The 20,004-nt window shown below is 44.7% G+C and overlaps 1 protein-coding gene across 3 annotated transcripts in view; it reads right to left on the bottom strand.

Annotated features, from left to right (window-relative positions):
* Positions 1–20,004, bottom strand: part of LOC144823224 (neurabin-1-like) — a 647,660-nt gene that overhangs the window by 230,395 nt on the left and 397,261 nt on the right. For all 3 annotated transcript variants that reach the window (XM_078681559.1, XM_078681561.1, XM_078681560.1), the window contains exon 11: positions 14,895–15,046. In XM_078681559.1, the coding sequence (XP_078537685.1) occupies positions 14,895–15,046 (152 nt within the window). The remainder of the gene's footprint in view (positions 1–14,894; positions 15,047–20,004) is intronic.

The raw sequence follows: 20,004 nt of genomic DNA, 5'->3' as shown, positions 1-20,004 counted from the left end.
CGTGACTACGAAGACTAAGCATGGGCGTAAAATCCGTTCCGCTCGTGGATTTTCGGTAAATTCGCAATCCGCGAACTCTCGCGAACTTGCCGAAAATTCGTAAAATCCGTGCGAAGCGGATTTTTTGCTTGGTCGCACTTGCCAACTAGAATACTATACAATTTCGCGGGAGTAAACACTTGCGAACACGTAGATGCGGCGGGCAGCGACAATCTCGCAATTGCGACATTGCAAAATTTGCAATTTCGCACAAGAAATCCACCAGCAGGCAGCAAAACCTTGAAAATTATGATTTTTATCAGAATAACTCCTCAGGTTGACATTTGCCTGCACTTTTTCTTTGCAAGGAGTCCATTTTGGGGGGTGGGGGTGGGAGGAAGGAAGTGCCCCACAGTTTCCAACTTCCTGTTCCTGTCCACCAGGCTCCTCCCAGTGCTTTCTTCATGTGCTGGTCACTTTGATTTGGATCTTGACCTGGAAGGATTACGTTTTGTGGATGCTGCTGGATATTTGGATTTTTGCAAAACTGAAAGCACTCAGCAGGTGCAAAAGTTCAATCTTATCATTAGTAACCATTCCCTGTAGTGCTTCCTGAGGGGCCCCTCCAGAGTTCATTTGCCTACTTGCAACTATTCTATGACCCTGCTCTGACCCTCACAGCGGGCTCAGAGAATAGCTACAAGTATACAACAAAAGTCCTGTTAAAAAAATTACACTGCAACAGAAAGCAATTACAGACAAAACTGAAAGCACTCAGCAGGTGCAAAAGTTCAATGTTATCATTAGTAACCATTCCCTGTCGTGCTACCTGAGGGGCCCCTTCAGAGTTCAGTTGCCTACTTGCAACTATAGGCCACAAAGGTCCTGTGAAAAAAAGTGCACTGCAACAGAAAGCAAATTACAGATAAGGAAGCAGGTGCCAGCCAGACTGGAAGTTTAAATTCAGTGACACATTAATCAACCCCAAATTAATTCATGTCAGTTGAAGCAGGGCAGGTGTGCTTGCTTTTTTTCACCCCCATAATCTACAGTGATAAACCAACCAGAGGGTGGCAGTGATGTACCAGAGGGTGGCATGGGTGTACCAGACAGTGGCAGTGGTGAAACAGAGGGTGCTGTGAACCTGTGATGATGAACCAGATGTAGAAACAACATAGTTGCGGCCGTTGCGAGCCAACAAGTAAGTTCGCAATTGCGAACTGGAACAGAACCCTCGCGAACTGGCAGAAATCCTTGCGAACACACAAAAAAATAAATTTAAAAATCCGCAAATTCGCGAGAGTTCGCGGATTGCGAATCCGTAAATACGCAAGTTCGCGGATTGCCAATTCGCAAAATCCGCCCATGCTTAACGAATACTTCTTCCAAGACAACAACCTGCAATCATCCGAGCCCAACACCAGGTGGCGATCTAATGCGAAGTGTACAATCTGCAGCTCACATGCCCCGAACATAGTACTTTTGAAGGATCTATTGGGGCACCTAGGTATTGTACGTGGGACGGTTGCAGATGAGACTTTGCATGATTTACTGTGAACCCTAAGTTGGTGAGTAGTTGAATAGTAGCGTGAGTGTGATGTACACACTGACTGTATGAGCTGGCTTTTATTAGCCAGTCGTCTAGATATGGGAAGACATGAATGTGTTGTCTTCGGAGATGAGCTGCAACTACCGCAAGGCACTTGAATATTCGAGGTGCTGTGGTGACTCCAAATGGGAGTACTTTGAAATGGTAGTGTTGCCCGTCTACTACGAACCTGGGGTATCTCCTGTGAGATGCGTGAATGGGAATATGAAAGTAGGCGTCCTTGAGATCTAGAGTGGCAAGGAAGTCGCCTTTTGAAAGGAGAGGAAGAACCTGTTGAAGTGTGACCATGTGGAAATGGTCTGATTGTATGTACAGGTTTAGGGGTCTCAGGTCTAGAATAGGTCTTAGAGAGCCGTCCTTTTTTGGTATGAGAAAATACAGAGTAAACTCCTGTGTTTAGTTGATGCAGTGGAACTGATTCTATTTCACCCTTCTGCAGGATTGAGATGACTTCCTGATTGAGCAGCGATAGATGTTTTAACAGCATTGGACGCTGTCTGTGTGGTATGGAGGGGGCGTGGGGTAGAGGTAAGCTCTAGACAGTAACCTGACTGAACGATTTGTCTCACCCACCTGTCTGTGGTAATGTTGTTCCAGACAGGAAGGAAATGCTGTATTCCTCCGCTGACCGGAGTGGAATGGTCTGGGGGGAGTGGAGGGAAGTCATTGGGTAGGTGTGGAGGTAGATTTGATATTATTGGTGTTGCCTCTACCTTTGTTATTGTTGCATCTGTACCCGCCTCTCTGGTAACCTCTGGTGAATGTAGACTGGGTGGGAGCCTTGTAAGAAGTGGAAGGGTTGTCAGGGGAGTAGCCTCTGGAGTACAGGTTTAGGGGTCTCAGGTCTAGAATAGGTCTTAGAGAGCCGTCCTTTTTTGGTATGAGAAAATACAGAGTAAACTCCTGTGTTTAGTTGATGCAGTGGAACTGATTCTATTTCACCCTTCTGCAGGATTGAGATGACTTCCTGCTTGAGCAGCGATAGATGTTTTAACAGCATTGGACGCTGTCTGTGTGGTATGGTGGGGGCGTGGGGTAGAGGTAAGCTCTAGACAGTAACCTGACTGAACGATTTGTCTCACCCACCTGTCTGTGGTAATGTTGTTCCAGACAGGAAGGAAATGCTGTATTCCTCCGCTGACCGGAGTGGAATGGTCTGGGGGAGTGGAGGGAAGTCATTGGGTAGGTGTGGAGGCAGATTTGATATTATTGGTGTTGCCTCTACCTTTGTTATTGTTGCATCTGTACCCGCCTCTCTGGTAACCTCTGGTGAATATAGACTGGGTGGGAGCCTTGTAAGAAGTGGAAGGGTTGTCAGGGGAGTAGCCTCTGGAGGTACCCTTGTAGAAGGAGCGACATGCAATGCTCCCATGGATTTGGTTGAGCCCGTGTCCTTTTTCATTTTTTCTAGTCATGAATCTACGTTAGGTCCAAATAAGTGTTCCTGATGGAATGGTTGGTTTAAAATAGAAGTTTGAACTTCAGGCTTAAACCCAGAAATGTCTACGTAGAAGGACACTTGTGTTGACTGCTCTAGAAGCGGTGTCTGCTGCGTCGAGAGCACAGCGAATGGAAGTGTTCGTGATCACTTTTCCCTCTTGTATAAGGTCATTGGCCCTGTTTTTATATTTATCTGGAAGGCGCTGTAATAGGGTCTCTAACGCATCATAATGTGCCCTATCGTACCTGGCTAACGTTCATTTGCCAGCAGCGTCCAAGAGTTTGGACTCTTTATCAGGGGGTGGGGCATCACCTGATGTCTGAGAATTGGCTCTTTTCCCAGCGTAGGAGACCACTAATGAATCTAAGGGTACGGGCCTTTAATATAAGCTGGGTCTGTAGGGGCAGCTTTGTATTTCTTTTTGATCCTGGGTTGATAACTCTAGCCCTAACAGGATCTTTAAAAACCTCAGGTGCATGCTTGATGACCCCTTTTAGCATAGGCAAGATAGAGGCGGTCCTTTGTGACGTGTCATAAGTATCCATTAGGAAATCCTCTTCCACTGGGTCTGTGTGTAAGTTAACACCATGGTATTGTGCCGCTCTGTAGAGTAGCTGATTGAACCGTGTTGTGTCCTCTGGGGGTGAAGGTCTAGAGGGGTATACATCCTCCTGTGGCACATTGGGGACATCTGGAGTGTTGTAATCGCCCCAGGGGTCAGGGGAAGAAGGTTGACTAAGGTCTCCTGGTGGCTTTTCACCTGCACCCTACCCTGTGTCATCGGAACTATCATCATCGTCCCTTGGTGGGGGGTTGGTGTAGGGGAATGGTGTGGTGGAGGAGGAGGAGGAGGAGGAGGAGGAGGAGGTGATGGAGAAGGAATTCTAAGTGGTGAAGTGGCAATGTCCCGTTTCTTTGGTGGTGGAGACTGTGTAGGCGTATCCAGTGGTCTCTTCTTTGAGCTGAGGATGAGCTGACCAGATTTAGAGTCTTTTGTTTAGGATCTGGCATAAAAAGCTCTTTTGATGGATGCTGGTCTTTCGGCGCCGACTTTTTAGGTTTGTCTGCCTTACGGGGCACTGTCTCTGGAACTAGTTTGTCTTTTGGCTTCGAACTGTGAGGTTTTACAGTCTCTGTATGTGGAACCAATGTTTTCTTGGGTTCCGAATGTTTTTTTGGTTCCGAACCTTTAGGGAGCGGCTTTTTGTTTTTTCTGAGTCGAAGGGTCGGTGGTTGTTGGTTTCGGTGCAGAGTGCTTCGATGTAGAGGCAGTGTTCGGCGTGGAGGAGGAGGGCGTTTTCTTTTTCGGTGCCGGTGAATGAGTTTCGGTACCGACAGAAGGCTGACTCGAGCCTGAGTGGCCTCAAGGCTTAATACGGTTCTTAGCCGAGCACAAGGGCGTGGCATGGGAAGCAGTCTCTCGGTGTGCACATGGGCCCGAAGGTATGACCGAAGCCTTTTTGGATGATGTATCGGAGGGGGTCGACGTTCTTACTTATGACCTGTTGCGCCGGAGTGAGGTCTTCGATGTCGGAGTCCTCGGCAGCGCTGTGTTCTTCGACCCACTCCTGTTCTGAACGTTGACGCCCTCTTGGAAGATGTTGTCGGGAATAGAGGTTGACGTGCAGCCATTGTTCTTCGAGCTCGACGATCTCGAATGGTCTTCTTGGAGCTGAAGGAGGCACAAGCTGCACAGTCTCTGGCCTCGTGCTTCGGTGAAAGGCAAAGGTTACACACCTCATGCAGATCGGTGTGGGGAAACTTCGACCCACATCGAGGACACTTCTTGAATGGAGTCCGTTCCATGAGCCAGATGCTAAGGCCCAAGTAGGCCCGAAGGCCCTCGCCGACGATCGGAATTGAGGACTTCGACGTTGGAGAGATGTGCGACGAGTTGGTTCGCGATCGAAAACAATACCGTAGAAAGGGTGAAGTATAGCGCGTCGAAAGTTAACTTGGTAACAGCACCGAACTGGAGCGCGAGAAACAAATCCGAGCGCGATGGCGGAAAAAACTATGTGACGATGGAGCCGATGGCCATGCGCACTATCATCCAAAGGAGGATTCACCTATTTCGTGACTTCCAAAGACTTCTCCAAGTCAAAAACAAGTACAAACATCCAGGCCCAACACCAGATGGCGATCTATGCATAGTGTGTGATCTGCAGCTCATATGCCTCGAACATATTGTTAAATCATATCTTTTAGTAAAAAGAAAAAAAGCATTCAGGTCAATTGTTTATTTAAGGATATTTCTCTTCAACATTCTTTGTTGACTCAACTGCAAAGGAAGTATGACCAATTTAATTGCCTTGGTTTGCAACGAGACATTTACATGCACCTAGTAGAAGGGCAACCAAGATAGGAGGCTCCCTAAACATTTTCATGTTTTTGGTTTGTGCAGTAAGTCAAATGGATCAGCTGACTAGTTTTCATTCTTTTACCAGCACATGCTGGCATGTCGTTTCTTTTCATAACGGATTGCACAGCCGCCATGCTCAAGGTCAGGCTGCCTAACTGAAGGTCAGGTGTGGTGCAGTGCAACAGGAGAGTTATATGAGGCAAGGCTTCAAGTTGGGAGTGTTGCAATGAACTTTAACTCTTGTGGTCCAGAGCGGCTGCGTACAGGGGGACCACCGAGGTCCCCACAATTGGGGAGGGGGAATGGCGTGGTAACGGGGGTGGAAGTGGGGAGGGGGGTGATGCAAAGGTTGCAGTCAAGAGCTGCTACAAAAGGCACCAGAGGCTACAGAAGCAGCCATGCCCCACTCCTTGGGGTAAACAACAAATGGAGGGAAAGCAGTCACAGAAGAGGAGGAAGAGAGCCTTGAGCAGTGCATGACTGCAGCTGCTCATGTCGAAAGTTGGAGGTGTGTGAAGTTATGAAGTCAATCAATTTGCAACTTCTCTTTTTATTTTTTTAACTGCTACCTTCACAGTGTGGGAAGCTTATCAAATTAGTAATTTCGAATGTCAACCACAGCAGAATGTGGTCAGAGGGCATACAGGACCATCCTTACAAAAATAGTGGCCACCTACGCCATGGGGTTTCCCTCAAGCACATTTCCAACAACCAGGGCCATTCCAACCATATCACACAGACTTTTCTAATCAGTCTTTTTTAGGGGTAGGCCCAAGAAGACTCAAGAGGCCGACGCAGAAATGATCGGCCCCAGGTACACTGGAACCAGCCTTTGCCAGTACCCATCCAAATAGGCACCCGCTCCAAGACCAAACAGAATCAGAATCAGGAGCAGAGGGCACATCAAGACGGGACTTGATAGTCAACTTAAGCAACAAGGTTCTGACTGAAGACAAGGTTGCTGTACTGAATAGGTGTTTTGTGGTGACATCGAATGGAGATGGGTTTACAGTTCAATGTGAACTAGCCCAATTTTTCAGGAAGGTCCGTCTCCATAATTTTTTTTTTTTAAGATAAGGACCCTCCTGAGAGCCAGTCAAACACTATCAACACTGGGCTCAGGAACCGTTCAACTTTCAATCCTCCACCGCACAGTATACCTCCACAGGTTTTGGCCTTTGAGAGGGCAGTGCAACAAGAAATTACGACCCTCTGTGCTAACAAGGAGAGCCACTATCAGAATTTGCCTAAAAGGGAGCAAAATGCCTTAAAAGCATTAATGGAAGATCAGTCCATCACAATCAAGCCCGCTGACAAAGGCGGTGCAGCAGTCATTTTAGACACAGAAGTGTACCGTGCTGAATGTATACGCCAACTAAGTGGTCGGAGAAGTAGCGCCTGTTGAAAGAGGATCCTACCGCCAGACTCAATAAGGTCATCATGGAAGCAGTGGAAGAAGCCCTCAGGGAGGGATGGATAACATCAAGAATCTAGATACCTACAGACGACACACCCAGTGATGCCCTACTTCTACATGCTACCAAAGGTGCATAAAGCACAGAGGCCGCCACCAGGGAGACCAATCATATCGGGTATAGGTTCTTGCCTAGAGCCACTATCTACTTTTGTAGATTTTTTTCTGAGGCCAATTGTCCAAAAGATGCCAACTTACTTGCAGGATACTAAGGATGTATTAAGACTACTGCCAACAGTTGATTTTGATCCAGAGTGCGGCCTTTTGGTCTTACTGGAAGTGGAATCTCTATATACATCCATACCTCAGGATGAAACTCTGGAAACAATCTCAGAGGTCCTTCACAATGCGGAGTTGAATACCATCACTCCAGTAAATTTCATTGGGACGTTGGCATATCTGGCTATGAAGGAGAACTTTTTCCAGTTGGAGGATACGTATTACTTGCAAGTGTCCGTAACTAGTATGGGAAATGTATATGCGCCCAGCTTGGCGAACCTATACGTGCATAATTATGAGCAGAAACATGTACTGTCAAACCAGAACCCCTTCCATAAGTTTATTAGACTATGGAAACGCTACATTGATGACATCCTGGTGGTGTGGTGTGGGGACGTGGAATCAGTCAAATTGTTTCATACATGATTAAACAACTGTAATGACTACCTTAGATTCACGTTGGAGCTTAATAAGTCCAGGATTTCTTTTCTATATCTATCGATCTATGTGACGCCCACTGGACTAGCTATTGAATTATTCCGTAAACCTATGGCATGCAACTCTCTCCTGCGATAAGACAGTCAACACCCCAAGTCGCTTAGAGACTACGTGCCTTTTGTCCAGTTTTTGCGGCTGAGACGGAATTGTTCCACTATGGACAAATATAAACAGCATGCGAGTAATCTGTCAAACCAACTACTCGACAAAATGTATCCATGCAAATTGGTGAAGCAAGCGTGTAAACGGGCCTCTAACAATCACAGAGAGTCGTTACTTGAACCCAGAGTGGAGAACCCTCCTTTGGGTAGGTTGACCTTTGTCAACACTTTCAGCACTCTTAGTAACAGCATACGGAAGTGCATTCGCAAAAACTGGCGCTTTCTGAATACTAAGGAAGACAAATTACCCATGTCACTGTTTGCCTTTAAAAGAGGGCGAAACATTCGGGATAATCTAGTGCATACACGGCCACGACAAATAGACCCCGTTAGGACTAACACTGTGGGATTTGCCTCCTGTTCAAGGTCATTTTCCATGCGGGGGCTGCTCGATCTGCCCCCAGACTAAACATACAAAAGAAGTTGACATTGGAACAGCAAGACCATGGAGACAATAGAGTTTCTCGAACTGCAATAGCGAGAACCTGATTTATCGAATTGAATGTCCCTGTGGGCACCGATATGTTGGCATGACTACTCGCAAAGTGCGTTTGCGCATGTTAGAACATAAAAGCACTTTTCAATGTAAGAAAAGCAACCCCAAGCTTACAAGACACTATACCGAAGTGAACCACTTAAACGAGTTCTTTTGGACAGTATTAGAAAAACCATATATACCACCTCAGGTTAAAGACAAAGCCAAATTTTTGTTTCTTAAAGAACAAAAATGTGTATTCAAGTTGCATAGCGACACATTGGGGTTGAACAACGCCATTTCTTGGACAGCGCTGTGAGAATCACCCTTTCCTATTAGATGTGGCTGCTATAACTGAATAGTACCCCTCTTAATGCAGGTTATGAATTTGTTAAGCATTGCCACTGACTGGGTAGTCAGTGGCAATATGTATAACCAATTAGAGCAAACTCATACATCTGCTTATAATAGATCAACAGGAATTGGGCTTCTCTGGCCCGGTATCATCCGGACTGTAAATATGGTTGCGGTCGGCTCATTGTAGCTCAATCATTAGGTTGAGAAAGAAGCCTTCTAAGACTGTCAGTAAACTAGAGTCCTCGCCGTCGTATTATGAACTACAATATGTCGCGTTGTGACATCATTCTGTAGTCTCGGTCGCTTCTATGATGAGGGGGGGCTCACGGTGAATGCACACCTCGGGTGATTGAGAACTAAATAGTTTTCGGGCACCACTTCATTCTGTAGTATACCAAAAATACACAGGGCAGTTTTGTGGTGCTTTAAGTTGTTTCGCTGTCACTGTCCATCCCTTGTGATTGTGAACTACACAGGTCCCGAACTACACTACGTCATTTTGTAGTACACCGGAGGAATATGAGTCAGCCCAGCACTGCCAACATGTGATACTCTGTAAACCAATGGCGGTCGAGGAGTTCCAAGGATCCGCCTTGCAAATACGCCTTTTTCCGATGCCTCTGTACCTTCCACGAACTTGGGTCAGGACCGAGGCGAGTAGGGCGGCGCGGTATCTATATAATTACTGCAAATCACGGCGCTGGGTGGCTTTCGTTGCTCAGCGCTCTTCATTTATCGAGCTGATTTAAACTGAGCAGCACACAGACACTATAGCGTTTTGACTGTGCGTGTGAAGGACTATCTGGAAGCAAGCGTTTTTTCACACAAGGGGCAGACCCACGCCCGGATCAAGGGACTGTACGCTACTTTAACAGTCAGCATGACATAGCGGCAATATGTTTGATAGCCTCATTTTGAATATCTTAATTCAGCCTAAAGTTATCGTCATCTGCATGTGCTGTAAGTGGACAGCGCGGGTTGCTGAAAGATGACTTTTCTAGCAGTTGACTTTTTTAGCAGTTGGTTGTTTGGCTCTAAAGGCGGGGTGCTCTTGAGCCTAGTCGCGAAGGATGGTAATTAGCCTGTTTTCCAACTTACATGACTGTTGGCGGTGGCAATTACTAGTTGTCTCAGGCATCCATTAAAGTGCCGGCTTGGATTGTTACTGAAGCTTCTGACAATATCCTAGCTTCATGAACCACACAGGTATAGACAACAAATGTAAAGTCCAAATGCAAAAACAATCCACAAAGTAGGACTCAAACCTACCACACCACTGTTCAAAGAGAAGGCACATGGGCGCGTCAATGTCAAGTCAGTCTACCTTAAGGACCTTGGTCGTGAAGCCGATTCCCCAGCTGATTCCGAAGCGCCCCGAGTTTTCTGGGCTATCGATAATGCCTCAACAAATTGATGCCTTAAAGAAGGCTATGCTGCAGATTTTTGGCACCCTCTGTTTGGCATGCATTCAGACCCCAAGGAACATCAGGAGCCTCCAGTTGGGTTACAGTCAGCAGATTTGTCTTCAGCAGCAACTGACATGTTGGGAGCCAAGTCAGGTCACGTACTAACTTTATTAAAAACATCAAATCCTTCTCCAAGACCTGCACCGGGCTATCATGAAGGACTCTGGTGCCTTTGTGGCCAGCGTCGGGAGAGAATCTGGTGCTATTTCTGATGTCAAACACTGTACTGATTCCAGTTCGATTCCACCGATGTCACAATTTAAGATTTCAAAAGAGCTCTTCATACAGCTTGACTCTGAACCAGTGTATGTACCAAGGCGACGCAACACCACAGGCTTCATTATCTTTTTTGGCTCTCATTCGTGCCCCAAGAGGAAGATGATGATGCGGATGTTTTTGATGGGCACTTGGTCAAAGCCCTGTTTCTGCTCACAGGTAGATAGGGAGGTGTCCAGGCATCACAGACCAGTTCCTGACAATCCTGATTTGTTTTTCCACTAAACGTACTACTCCTGAGGAGAGGCTTCAGTCAGCAAGAAGAATCGTATTTCATTCCCTACAACTCCTCTGGACTGGGAGAATTGGGAGTCTGAGATGAAAGCAGCTCTCCGAAAACATACGTTATCTTCTGCTAGCCAGGCATTGATATCAGTCAATGTTGTTTGTTTATAAGGTCGCTACACTCATGTTCTCTGGGACATGGCCATTGGAATCTTACTGTGGGTCCTGGAAAACCTTAGGACCTCTTGTTCAGATGAATCATTGCGGACGAGACGCAGGCAAGTATGTGATTCATGTTGTCCTAGATACTTCTGATGACTGACGCTCTTGAAATGTTTTCTTGTAACTGATGTAATTTGTAACTGATGTCATTTTGTGGAACCTTATGTAAAGCGCTCTGATACCTCCGGGTCTAGCCAGCGCTATATAAAACTCAAAAAAAATAAAAAAATAAATCTATGGTTAATGTACTTAAGAGTGTGGCTTGTGCATACTTTGGGGTTCCCAGTAGGGTTCGATTTTTACTGTGGCTTTCTAGAAGAATATTTTTAATATGCATTGCACCTAGTTTGGTACAATGACACACATGTTTCCTGTAATAACAATGGGTCCTCTGATTAAGAAAAGTTACTTTTTTTTACAGGGCGGGGCCTCCTATATACCTGAGTGGTTACCAGGTGAGGTGAGGCCAATACATCTTTAAGGACAGGTGAGTATCCGTCCTGAATATGGTTGTAGCTGAGAAATGCATCATCTGTGTTTTATTATTATTCACTGTATTTCTTATGTGTCGTTTATCTCCACAGGTGTGAAGATCACCCTGCCTGTACAGAGGTATTTGTTGAATCGAGTTCACTGATTTTATTTTTATTCACACAATTGGCAGTAGCTTAAACAAAGATAAGGTCCTGAAGAAAGCCGGGGCAAATGGCCCTTCACGGCTGAAACTAGTAGACCATATAGAACAGCGGCATATTTGGTAGAAGCCGTTCCTGCACTCCTTTTAGTAGGTTTGGAAACAATACGTTAATAAAAGTGTTTGTTTGTTTCCATATCCCTTTTAACCTCACTTTTTTCGCACTGCACTTTTTTCTCTTCCATTGACTACTTTAAACGCATGGTAGTAGGTTTTCTTAGTCTGTTTGGACTAATTTGGTTACTGCTGTCTGACTAGTTAGTTATCTTGTCCATGGTGGCACCTTTCTTGGTTATGAGGTGCAGTGGCAGACATGCAGGAATTCCAGATGATGACACTGACCACGAAGGGCAGTTGATGGAAATCCTATAGTTTTTCTACTATGACGCAATGAATCTATGTCTAGGAGTAGTAATTAGGAATGACACTTTTACAGTGACTTTGGATACAGATTTTGCACTTCACTCTCCTTCACTATACTTTCTTGACCACTAGATTCCTTTTGTGTTTGTACAAGTTATGAAGTCAATCAATTTGCAACTTCTCTTTTTATTTTTTTTAACTGCTACCTTCACAATGTGGGAAGCTTATAAAATTAGTAATTTCGAATGTCAATCACAGCAGAATGTGGTCTGCCAGTTTCACAACAGCCCAAGTCTTCACTGCATCACACCTGCCCCTTCATTCTCCTTGCCTGTCCAGAAGTCCCATGGTTGTTTCCTTGATTGACCCATGCTGAAACCCCCTACAAAACCCACACTGTACACAAAAACCCTGTGCAGCTTGTATCTTGGAGAATTCCAGCCACTATATCAGGCCACAGACTGTCCTGACCAATAAAACACCCATAGTGGACTAGATGGGTTAAAGTTTGTAACCTTTGAGTGTACAGTACTAGAAACTAGCTATTGACATGTAATAGCTTAACAACTTTAAACTCTCCTAGAGTCCCATGCTAGGCACTATGTTATCATTCATCGCCTATGATGATTATGTGTAAAACAATGGGTCTCATGTGGAGTTTAGTGTAAAAGGAATTTTGCCACACAAGACAATCCCCAGTTTGCCAAATTGACTGTTCCATAGCACTCTTTAAGCAGGAATGTCCATTTTTTACAGGCAGAGCCTCCAATAACTCTGCAGGTGGAAAACATTGACTCGCATCATGGGGGATATTGGGTTACTGGTACTTTTTCCTGTTCGGACTGCCAGGGAAAGCCTGGCAGTGTCAAACAGGGAAACAAATACCCAAAGACTGAAATGCAACGAAGCACAGAGTAAATCTCACTGGCAGAGATTAATTCAAGCACCCATCTCATAACCTTTGTGGTTCTCATTGGCTACTGGTAATACCTCAACTCTGTGGATTATACAGTCTAATATGGGTGACTCAGCAGTGGAAAAGGTCAACCATTTGTCCTACAAATGATAGATTTACAGACAGAACTAGATCCACAGATGGAGAACACTAGAAAAAAAAGGTTCTACGGATGGTGGGGGGATTTTCTTTATTAGCTTCCCTGTTTCCGGAAAAAGCCAACTGGATACATCAGTAAAAAAGTGAAGAAAATAATACACCACTGGGAGACTGTCTAATTTTAGCTGCGGAGAGTTTGCTCCGTGCTGTGCACTATCTCTTTAGAGACAAAAGTACTGACAGAAGAAAAAAGTTACTTACCTGTAACTGAAGTTCTATAGTATTGGTATTTTCATAGATTAGAAAGATTGAACCATCACAGTCATCGAGTTGGTAGTCCCCCATTATACATATATAATAAGCAGTACAATGTTAAATATACACCACTAGCTTTACCATAGCCACAGAAGCAGCATATCAACATCATCATAAAACACACAAACTCAGTCAATCAGAAACAAGCACCTTACTCACCTCTCCACACTTAGGATAGCAAATTCAGATGTCTACTGCATATCATGTGTGAAGGGAGTTTCTTTGAGCACTGCTTACTCAGTCAGACAAATTAATATTTCTGTAAATTTTTATTTAGAATTCTATAACATCTCCGGATCAGACTAAGTTTAAGGTGAACCAATAAAGCCTTAAAAGGCCATGTGGGAGTTTGAGGTAAAAAGAAACTTCACTTTGAAGGGCTGCATAAAGAGTGCATATATTGTCTTTATCTGGCTCAAAGCCTAAGAAAGTAAGATTTGAGGAATATTTTCTACAAAAACACTGAAGGATTAAGAGGCAACATTGTTATTGTGAATGCAAAAGTCAAAATCAGAAGATATTTATACCTCAGAGAAAGAGGAGCAAATCTCTTCAAAATCTTTTAAAAGAACTTATTGCCAACCCTGGGCGTTCTTCAAAGGAACAATCTGACGGAGAACCTCACAGAAAAGTGCATAGAAAATCTTCAAGAGAGGAGGCTACTTCCTCAGGATTCGCAGCCAAGACTAAAAGAATCCTGTCAGAAAATCGGCAACAAATATCATCTGAACCTCTATATCCTACGAAAAGGAAGCAGACTATGGAACCACCAACCATCAAAGCAATCATCATCTTTGCCAGCGTCAAAGACAGAATCATCATCACTGTCAACATCATTGTTGTCCGCGAAAGCGCAGTCAACAACCTCATCCATGAAAAAAGTCATCATCGATGACAAAATCTCAGTTGACGGGAGCAGTGTTGACGGGAGCACCATCGACAACTGAATCAACGACTACGCCATCTATGAGATATTCAGTGAAAATATCGTTGACGGTAGTATTTTCAAAAAGGTTGACGGTGACGACAAAGACATCAACTTGAACATTGTTGACCAAGAGAACATCAACGCTTTAGTCGAAAATACCATTAACGATGGCTGCAGATATCAAATCTTCAATACATATTGCATGACTATGACAAGAACAGAGTTTAATGGCACAGCACCATCAACAAAGACAATAACAATTGAAACCGGAAATATTGTGAACTCCAAAGGGTTCCAGAATAACTTTGATTTCTGATGCAGGTATCGCAGGTACCTTAAATCCACAAAATACTTCCCCTAACAAGTTGTCTCTTTATCCACCACAGCTCATTTTTTTACAATGAAGAGTCAGATGACGGTCCTTGTGGTCCAGCGTATAGTCCAACTCAGTTAAATATAAAATATCACGCCTCTGACGAACATAATGAGGAGAATGAGGAGACTCTCTGAATAAAGGGTAACACATCTGCCAATCTTTGGTATAACCTGAGGAAGAATGTGTTATGGAAGATTCAGAACAAGCTATGCAACATCAACACAAGATGAATATACCATGGGCTTTGGTTAAAGATTTACACCTTATGGTAATAGATTACTATAAACGTTTTCCACAAGCTCACACTGTTAAATACAATATTGCATGGGTGAGGTCTCTATGCCACGAACAAGCAGAAATGTCATCATAAAGATGTATTCCATGTTTACATTAGCCATACCTCTTTACTCAAAATATGTTCTTCACTTCCAAGGGATTCTTTTCGTTTCACTCGAGATGGTCGTTGACGTTTTACTTTAAGGGCAAGTTGAGCTTTTGCTTTATGAGCACTGGTATCTAACCGTTCAGTTTCCCCTACAGATGTATCGAAATCTGGAGAGAAAAAAAAAAGGTTAACAATGCCTTTAGTAGTAGCACATACAGAATAACTAGAACACTGTGCAATTTATTTAAAGAGCTCATCATTCAGAAGTTTAAAACATTGCATCATGTTAAATCAGAATTATGACTATTGCAGAAAGCCATCTCTAAAACAGCATTTAATACTACACATATAGAAAGGAAAGTGTGACCTTGTAATCATTTCCTTGTAGTGCGTAGTGCTGTAGATTCAAATGCTCTGCAGCTAGCTTTGAATTTGTAACTTCTTTTCATTCAAATAAGTCTTCGGAGTGATGACAAAGTGACTCCTCCCTTAGTTGATCATGCGCATGGACACCTACTCCATTGTTAGATTGCTTTCCACACAGCGGGTGAGTGTAGAGATGAAGCAGTAGATAGGACAGTTTGGTGATGATGCAAGAATTCATACAAAAAGAGCATAAGTATGTAAGTAAAGAACTGAATATCTAACAACCAAAGGCTTCCGGGGAGGTGGGTGAGCGCATGTGAATCAACAGCACAACACACTAAAAACAAATGCTTACAGGATAAATAACATATTCCAAACGTAGCATTTTTGGCTGTAGAAACATAAGCTTCGGTAACAATGTATCTGGTAGAGACTATTCTAGCCGCAGATTCCTTAACGTAGAATTATCTCGAGGCGTGAGACTGGATCCAGAATTTTTTTTGCCACAGCATCCCTGCGCGCCGTGGTGATGGCATCACGCGACTTCGCCCTGGCGTTGTCCGCGTAAGTGACGTCAGCGAGGTCACATAAGTCCCACCCCGGCGCGCCTACGACAGGTTTTTCCTTTTCTGCGTGTGTGTGCCTCGGGTCCGTGCCTCGGGCCTTTCCCTTTTGCTTGCTGTGTGTGTGTGTGTGTGTGTGTGTGTGTGGGTTTGTGTTACTATCCTTGTGGGGACTTGGGTGTGATAACACACTCACGCTGTGGGGACTTGATTGCGCTGTGGGGACCTGAACCCAGGTCCCCACAAGGCAATGTCTTCTAAATGATAGAAAATTACTTCAGGAACATTTGTGTAAATTTTTACAACTTTTTAAAAAATTGCCTTGTGGGGACCTGTGTTTTGTAAAGTGTGTTTATATTTTTGCTCTCTCTGCCCCTGTAGACAGGAGGCGGTACTGCAGTCTTAAACACACTTTGCATTTAAACACACTTTGCTCATTAGGAACAGATGCTAGCAGCAGAAAGCACACATATTTCGAATGAAAACATGCATAACCCAATGTTAAAACCTATTTTAAGCTGTTGAATTTAAATTAATTGTTTCTGAAAATTATTAGTTGTTTTGTAAACATTGCTTAAAGGATTTTAAGGCTCCCAGTTTTCCGCTTTTACTGTTTTTTTGCAGATAAATACAGACAAAAAAAGATGTTTCCTCTCTGTATTTATTTTTGCAAATTCATTCATTCTCAAAACACGTTCGAAACAAAAGCATAGTTAAAAAAGACCTATAGAAAAAAGAAACTACTTATCGAGCAACTGTAACTTAGACTGACAAAGGTTTAAAAAAAGCAGGCCCTTATTGTGCAGCTTATTTATCATTCCGTGTAAATGACTGACCAGTGCCTCTAAATATATTATGTTATTTCATCTGTGCTAACCTTTAGTTTAAAATGACATGGTTCTTTTGATTCTTTTTAAAAGAATCTCTGAGGCACTGGGCAGTGTTCCTATCCTGTGGGAAGCAAAATAAAAGGGCGCTCGGACATTTCCACTGCCAGCCAAAGAAGTGCAAATGCAGGTATCTGCATAACAAGGCTCCAAGTAGCCAGCCTTGGTGATGACAGCTCCAGGCCGTGGCTGTTCGAGTCAGGGGGGATGGGCTCTCCTGCTTCCTAAGGCACACACCTTGGAAGCCAGGAGTAAACAGCAGCAGGTGTGACTCGCCGGAAAGGCTGAAGGCTGAAGATCTGACAGAGCGTCTTTGAGACTCTGCTCACAGCTAGAACTTCAAAAAAGTATCGTTTTTAAGTACAGCAAATGCAGAGCAGCATTATTCCTATGCTGGCCAGAGCAGCTGATTTCGGAAGTTATGCCTTACATAAAATCTGGGGAAATCACTTTCTCTCACTCTGCTTTAGAAAAGAAAAACAGCGCACTGATGTAAAGCCCTTTGGTCAGGTTTGCACTATAGCCAAGGCAACCTCACAAGTTAATGAGAGCTAAGCACCTTGTACCACTGCACATATTAAACAGAACAGCAGAGTGACTTCATCGGCACAAGCACAGAAAGTTTAATGCTTGTTTTGTTTTATTAAGGAAACCCCCTTTAAATTCTTATTTTGGCTGCTAATCATTATGTTTTCCTTGAACGTTTCAGTCATCATCATCTTCTCTTTGAGTCATGTGGAGGTGGGATGCGCTCCGGAAAATTAATCAACCCCCTGTTTGCAAAAAGCATCAGCTATTTTTAAACAAGCATTGGAGGGACGTTTGTCTTTGGCAATAGTTTTAGCCATGTGCAAAATGCTCAGAGTATCCCAGTGTTTTCTGAACTCCTGACAGTCTGTGATCTCCTATTTCCTTGAAAACTAAGTGCCTCTTTACATTTTCCATATGACTTTATTGTCTTTATTTTAACAGTGAGTGTCCCCAAGTATGCTCTTAATAGGGAAACGTCATCAACTAATTTTTTTATGATTTCTCAGGGCTGACTTAATTCACTCTGGCATGTGCAAATATTACCTACATTGTTGTTTCCAAATGCTCTTTTAGCTTCTGCTAAATATATACAATAAATACATAAATAAAAAGAACTTTGTTGCACGTGCTGCATCACAATTGGCGATGCAGCTTGCGCAACGAAATTCATTTTATTTATTTTTTGTTTACTTACCTGAAATCGGCAGTATTGCACATTTTACTACTCCCCACCCTGCCACTCACCCACCCCACGTCAGCGCCCGGCAGCACGCCCTATACAGGCTGCTACTGCATGGCACAGTGTTGTATAAAATAATCACGATCCTGAACTGTGCTAAAAGGTTAAGAATTAAACCACCAGGTCTACAGAGAGCCATGCACCATTGATGTAATCAGGGATGAAGAAAGACTGGTTATTGTGAGTGAAATCATTCCCTAAACCCCCCAGCGAAGCCATAGACATCACCCTCTCCCAGGACGTCCGCAACAAACTCAGCACCTTCTTCCATCTAAAAATCAAGTCCCTCTATGACAACTTCAACAAACTGACACGGGACGACTAAACCACTCACCCCCACCACCGACGACTGTTAACCCACCATCTCCGCCTGGACCCCAGCCACCACAGAAGAGACTAAATCAACCATGAAAAGCATCCACTCAGGAGCATCCACAGACCCCTGCCCTTCCCACATCTTCCACAGAGCTGGCTCTGCCATTGCAATGGAACTATGATGCAGCATCAACACCTCCTTCGAAACTGGAATTTTTCCTGATGACTGGAAACGCGCAGAGGTCAAACCCCTTCTCAAGAAGCCCTCGGCAGATCCTTCAGACCCCAAGAACTACCGACCCATCTCCCTCCTCCCCTTCACAGCCAAAGTCACCAAGAAGACCCTCAACGCCTAACTAACGAAGTTCATTGAAGAGAACTTCATTCTCGACCCCTCCCAGTCCGAATTCCGAAGCAACCACAGCACCGAGACCGCCGTACTGGCCTCCACAGACAGCATCTGCAAACTCCTTGACCAAGGACACACCATGGCCCTGATCCTACTAGACTTCTCCGCAGCCTTCTACACCTTCTCCCACCGCACTCTCTCCGCCAGACTCCATGATGCTAACATACAGGAAACCGCCCTCAAATGGCTCCGCTCCTTCCTCGCCGGCAGAACCCACAGAATCAGGCTGCCAACCGTCCTCTCTGAACATGTAGAGATCAACTGCGTAGTACCTCAAGGATCTTCTCTCAGCCCGACGCTCTTCAACATCTACATGGCCCCACTAGCTGCCATCACCAGACAGCACAGACTGAACATAGTCTCATGTGCCAATGACACCCAGCTCATCCTCTCCCTCACCAAGGATCCTACCACCACCGACTCAGCTTCCAGGAAGGAATGAAGGACGTTGTATCCTGGATGAGCAGCAGCTGCCTGAAGCTCAACTTAGAGAAGATGGAGGCCCTCGTCCTCAGACCTTCTCCCACCGCATGGGACAACACTTGGTGGCCCAAAGCCCTCGGCAGCCTGCCCACCCCCACTGACCTCAGCATCATACTCGACTATTCCCTTCTCATGACCCCTGCTTCAACAACCACAGTAGCCTGTGCAAGACCTTCAAATGGATCCCCCCCACCGAATCAAGAAAGACCCACTCACTCATAACCGGCAGACTGGACAACGGAAACACCCTCTACGCTGGAATCAACAAGTCCCTGCTACGCAAACTTCAGACCATACAGAACACCGCAGCCAGACTCGCCCTCGGCATCCCTCGACAAGAACACATCACCCAACACCTGCTCCCCGTCAAGAAGAGAGTAACCTTCGAGATACCCACCAACACCTACAAATGCTTCTACAACACCGGACCCCAATACCTCAAAGAAAGAATATTCTTCCACATACCCAAGAGAAACCTCTGATCCGCCAACCTTGCCCAAACCCTGCGCATCCGCAGAGCCAGAACGGGGGGGAAGATCCTTCTCCTACATCGAAAGCAAAGTCCTGGAGGGATCTCCAAGTGCAAATCAGATGCGCCCCTCTCTGCACATCTTCAGAAAGACCCTCAAGATCTGGCTCTTCAACTGACCGGAGCTGCTCACCATCACCCCCCCTCCCCAGCACCTTGGGACCCTGCCTGGTGAGTAGTGCACATAACAATTCCCTGATTGATTGATTGATAAGTTACTTCATTTGTGAGGTCATAGGAAGTGCATGATGAAGCTGCCAGATATAGGAAGTTGACTTAAATATAACTTGTGTATTTCAGTGT

This window comes from Lissotriton helveticus, chromosome 3_1 (genome assembly GCF_964261635.1).
Source record: "Lissotriton helveticus chromosome 3_1, aLisHel1.1, whole genome shotgun sequence".
Lineage (NCBI taxonomy): Eukaryota > Metazoa > Chordata > Amphibia > Caudata > Salamandridae > Lissotriton > Lissotriton helveticus.
This window is presented reverse-complemented; position numbering and strand designations above follow the sequence as displayed.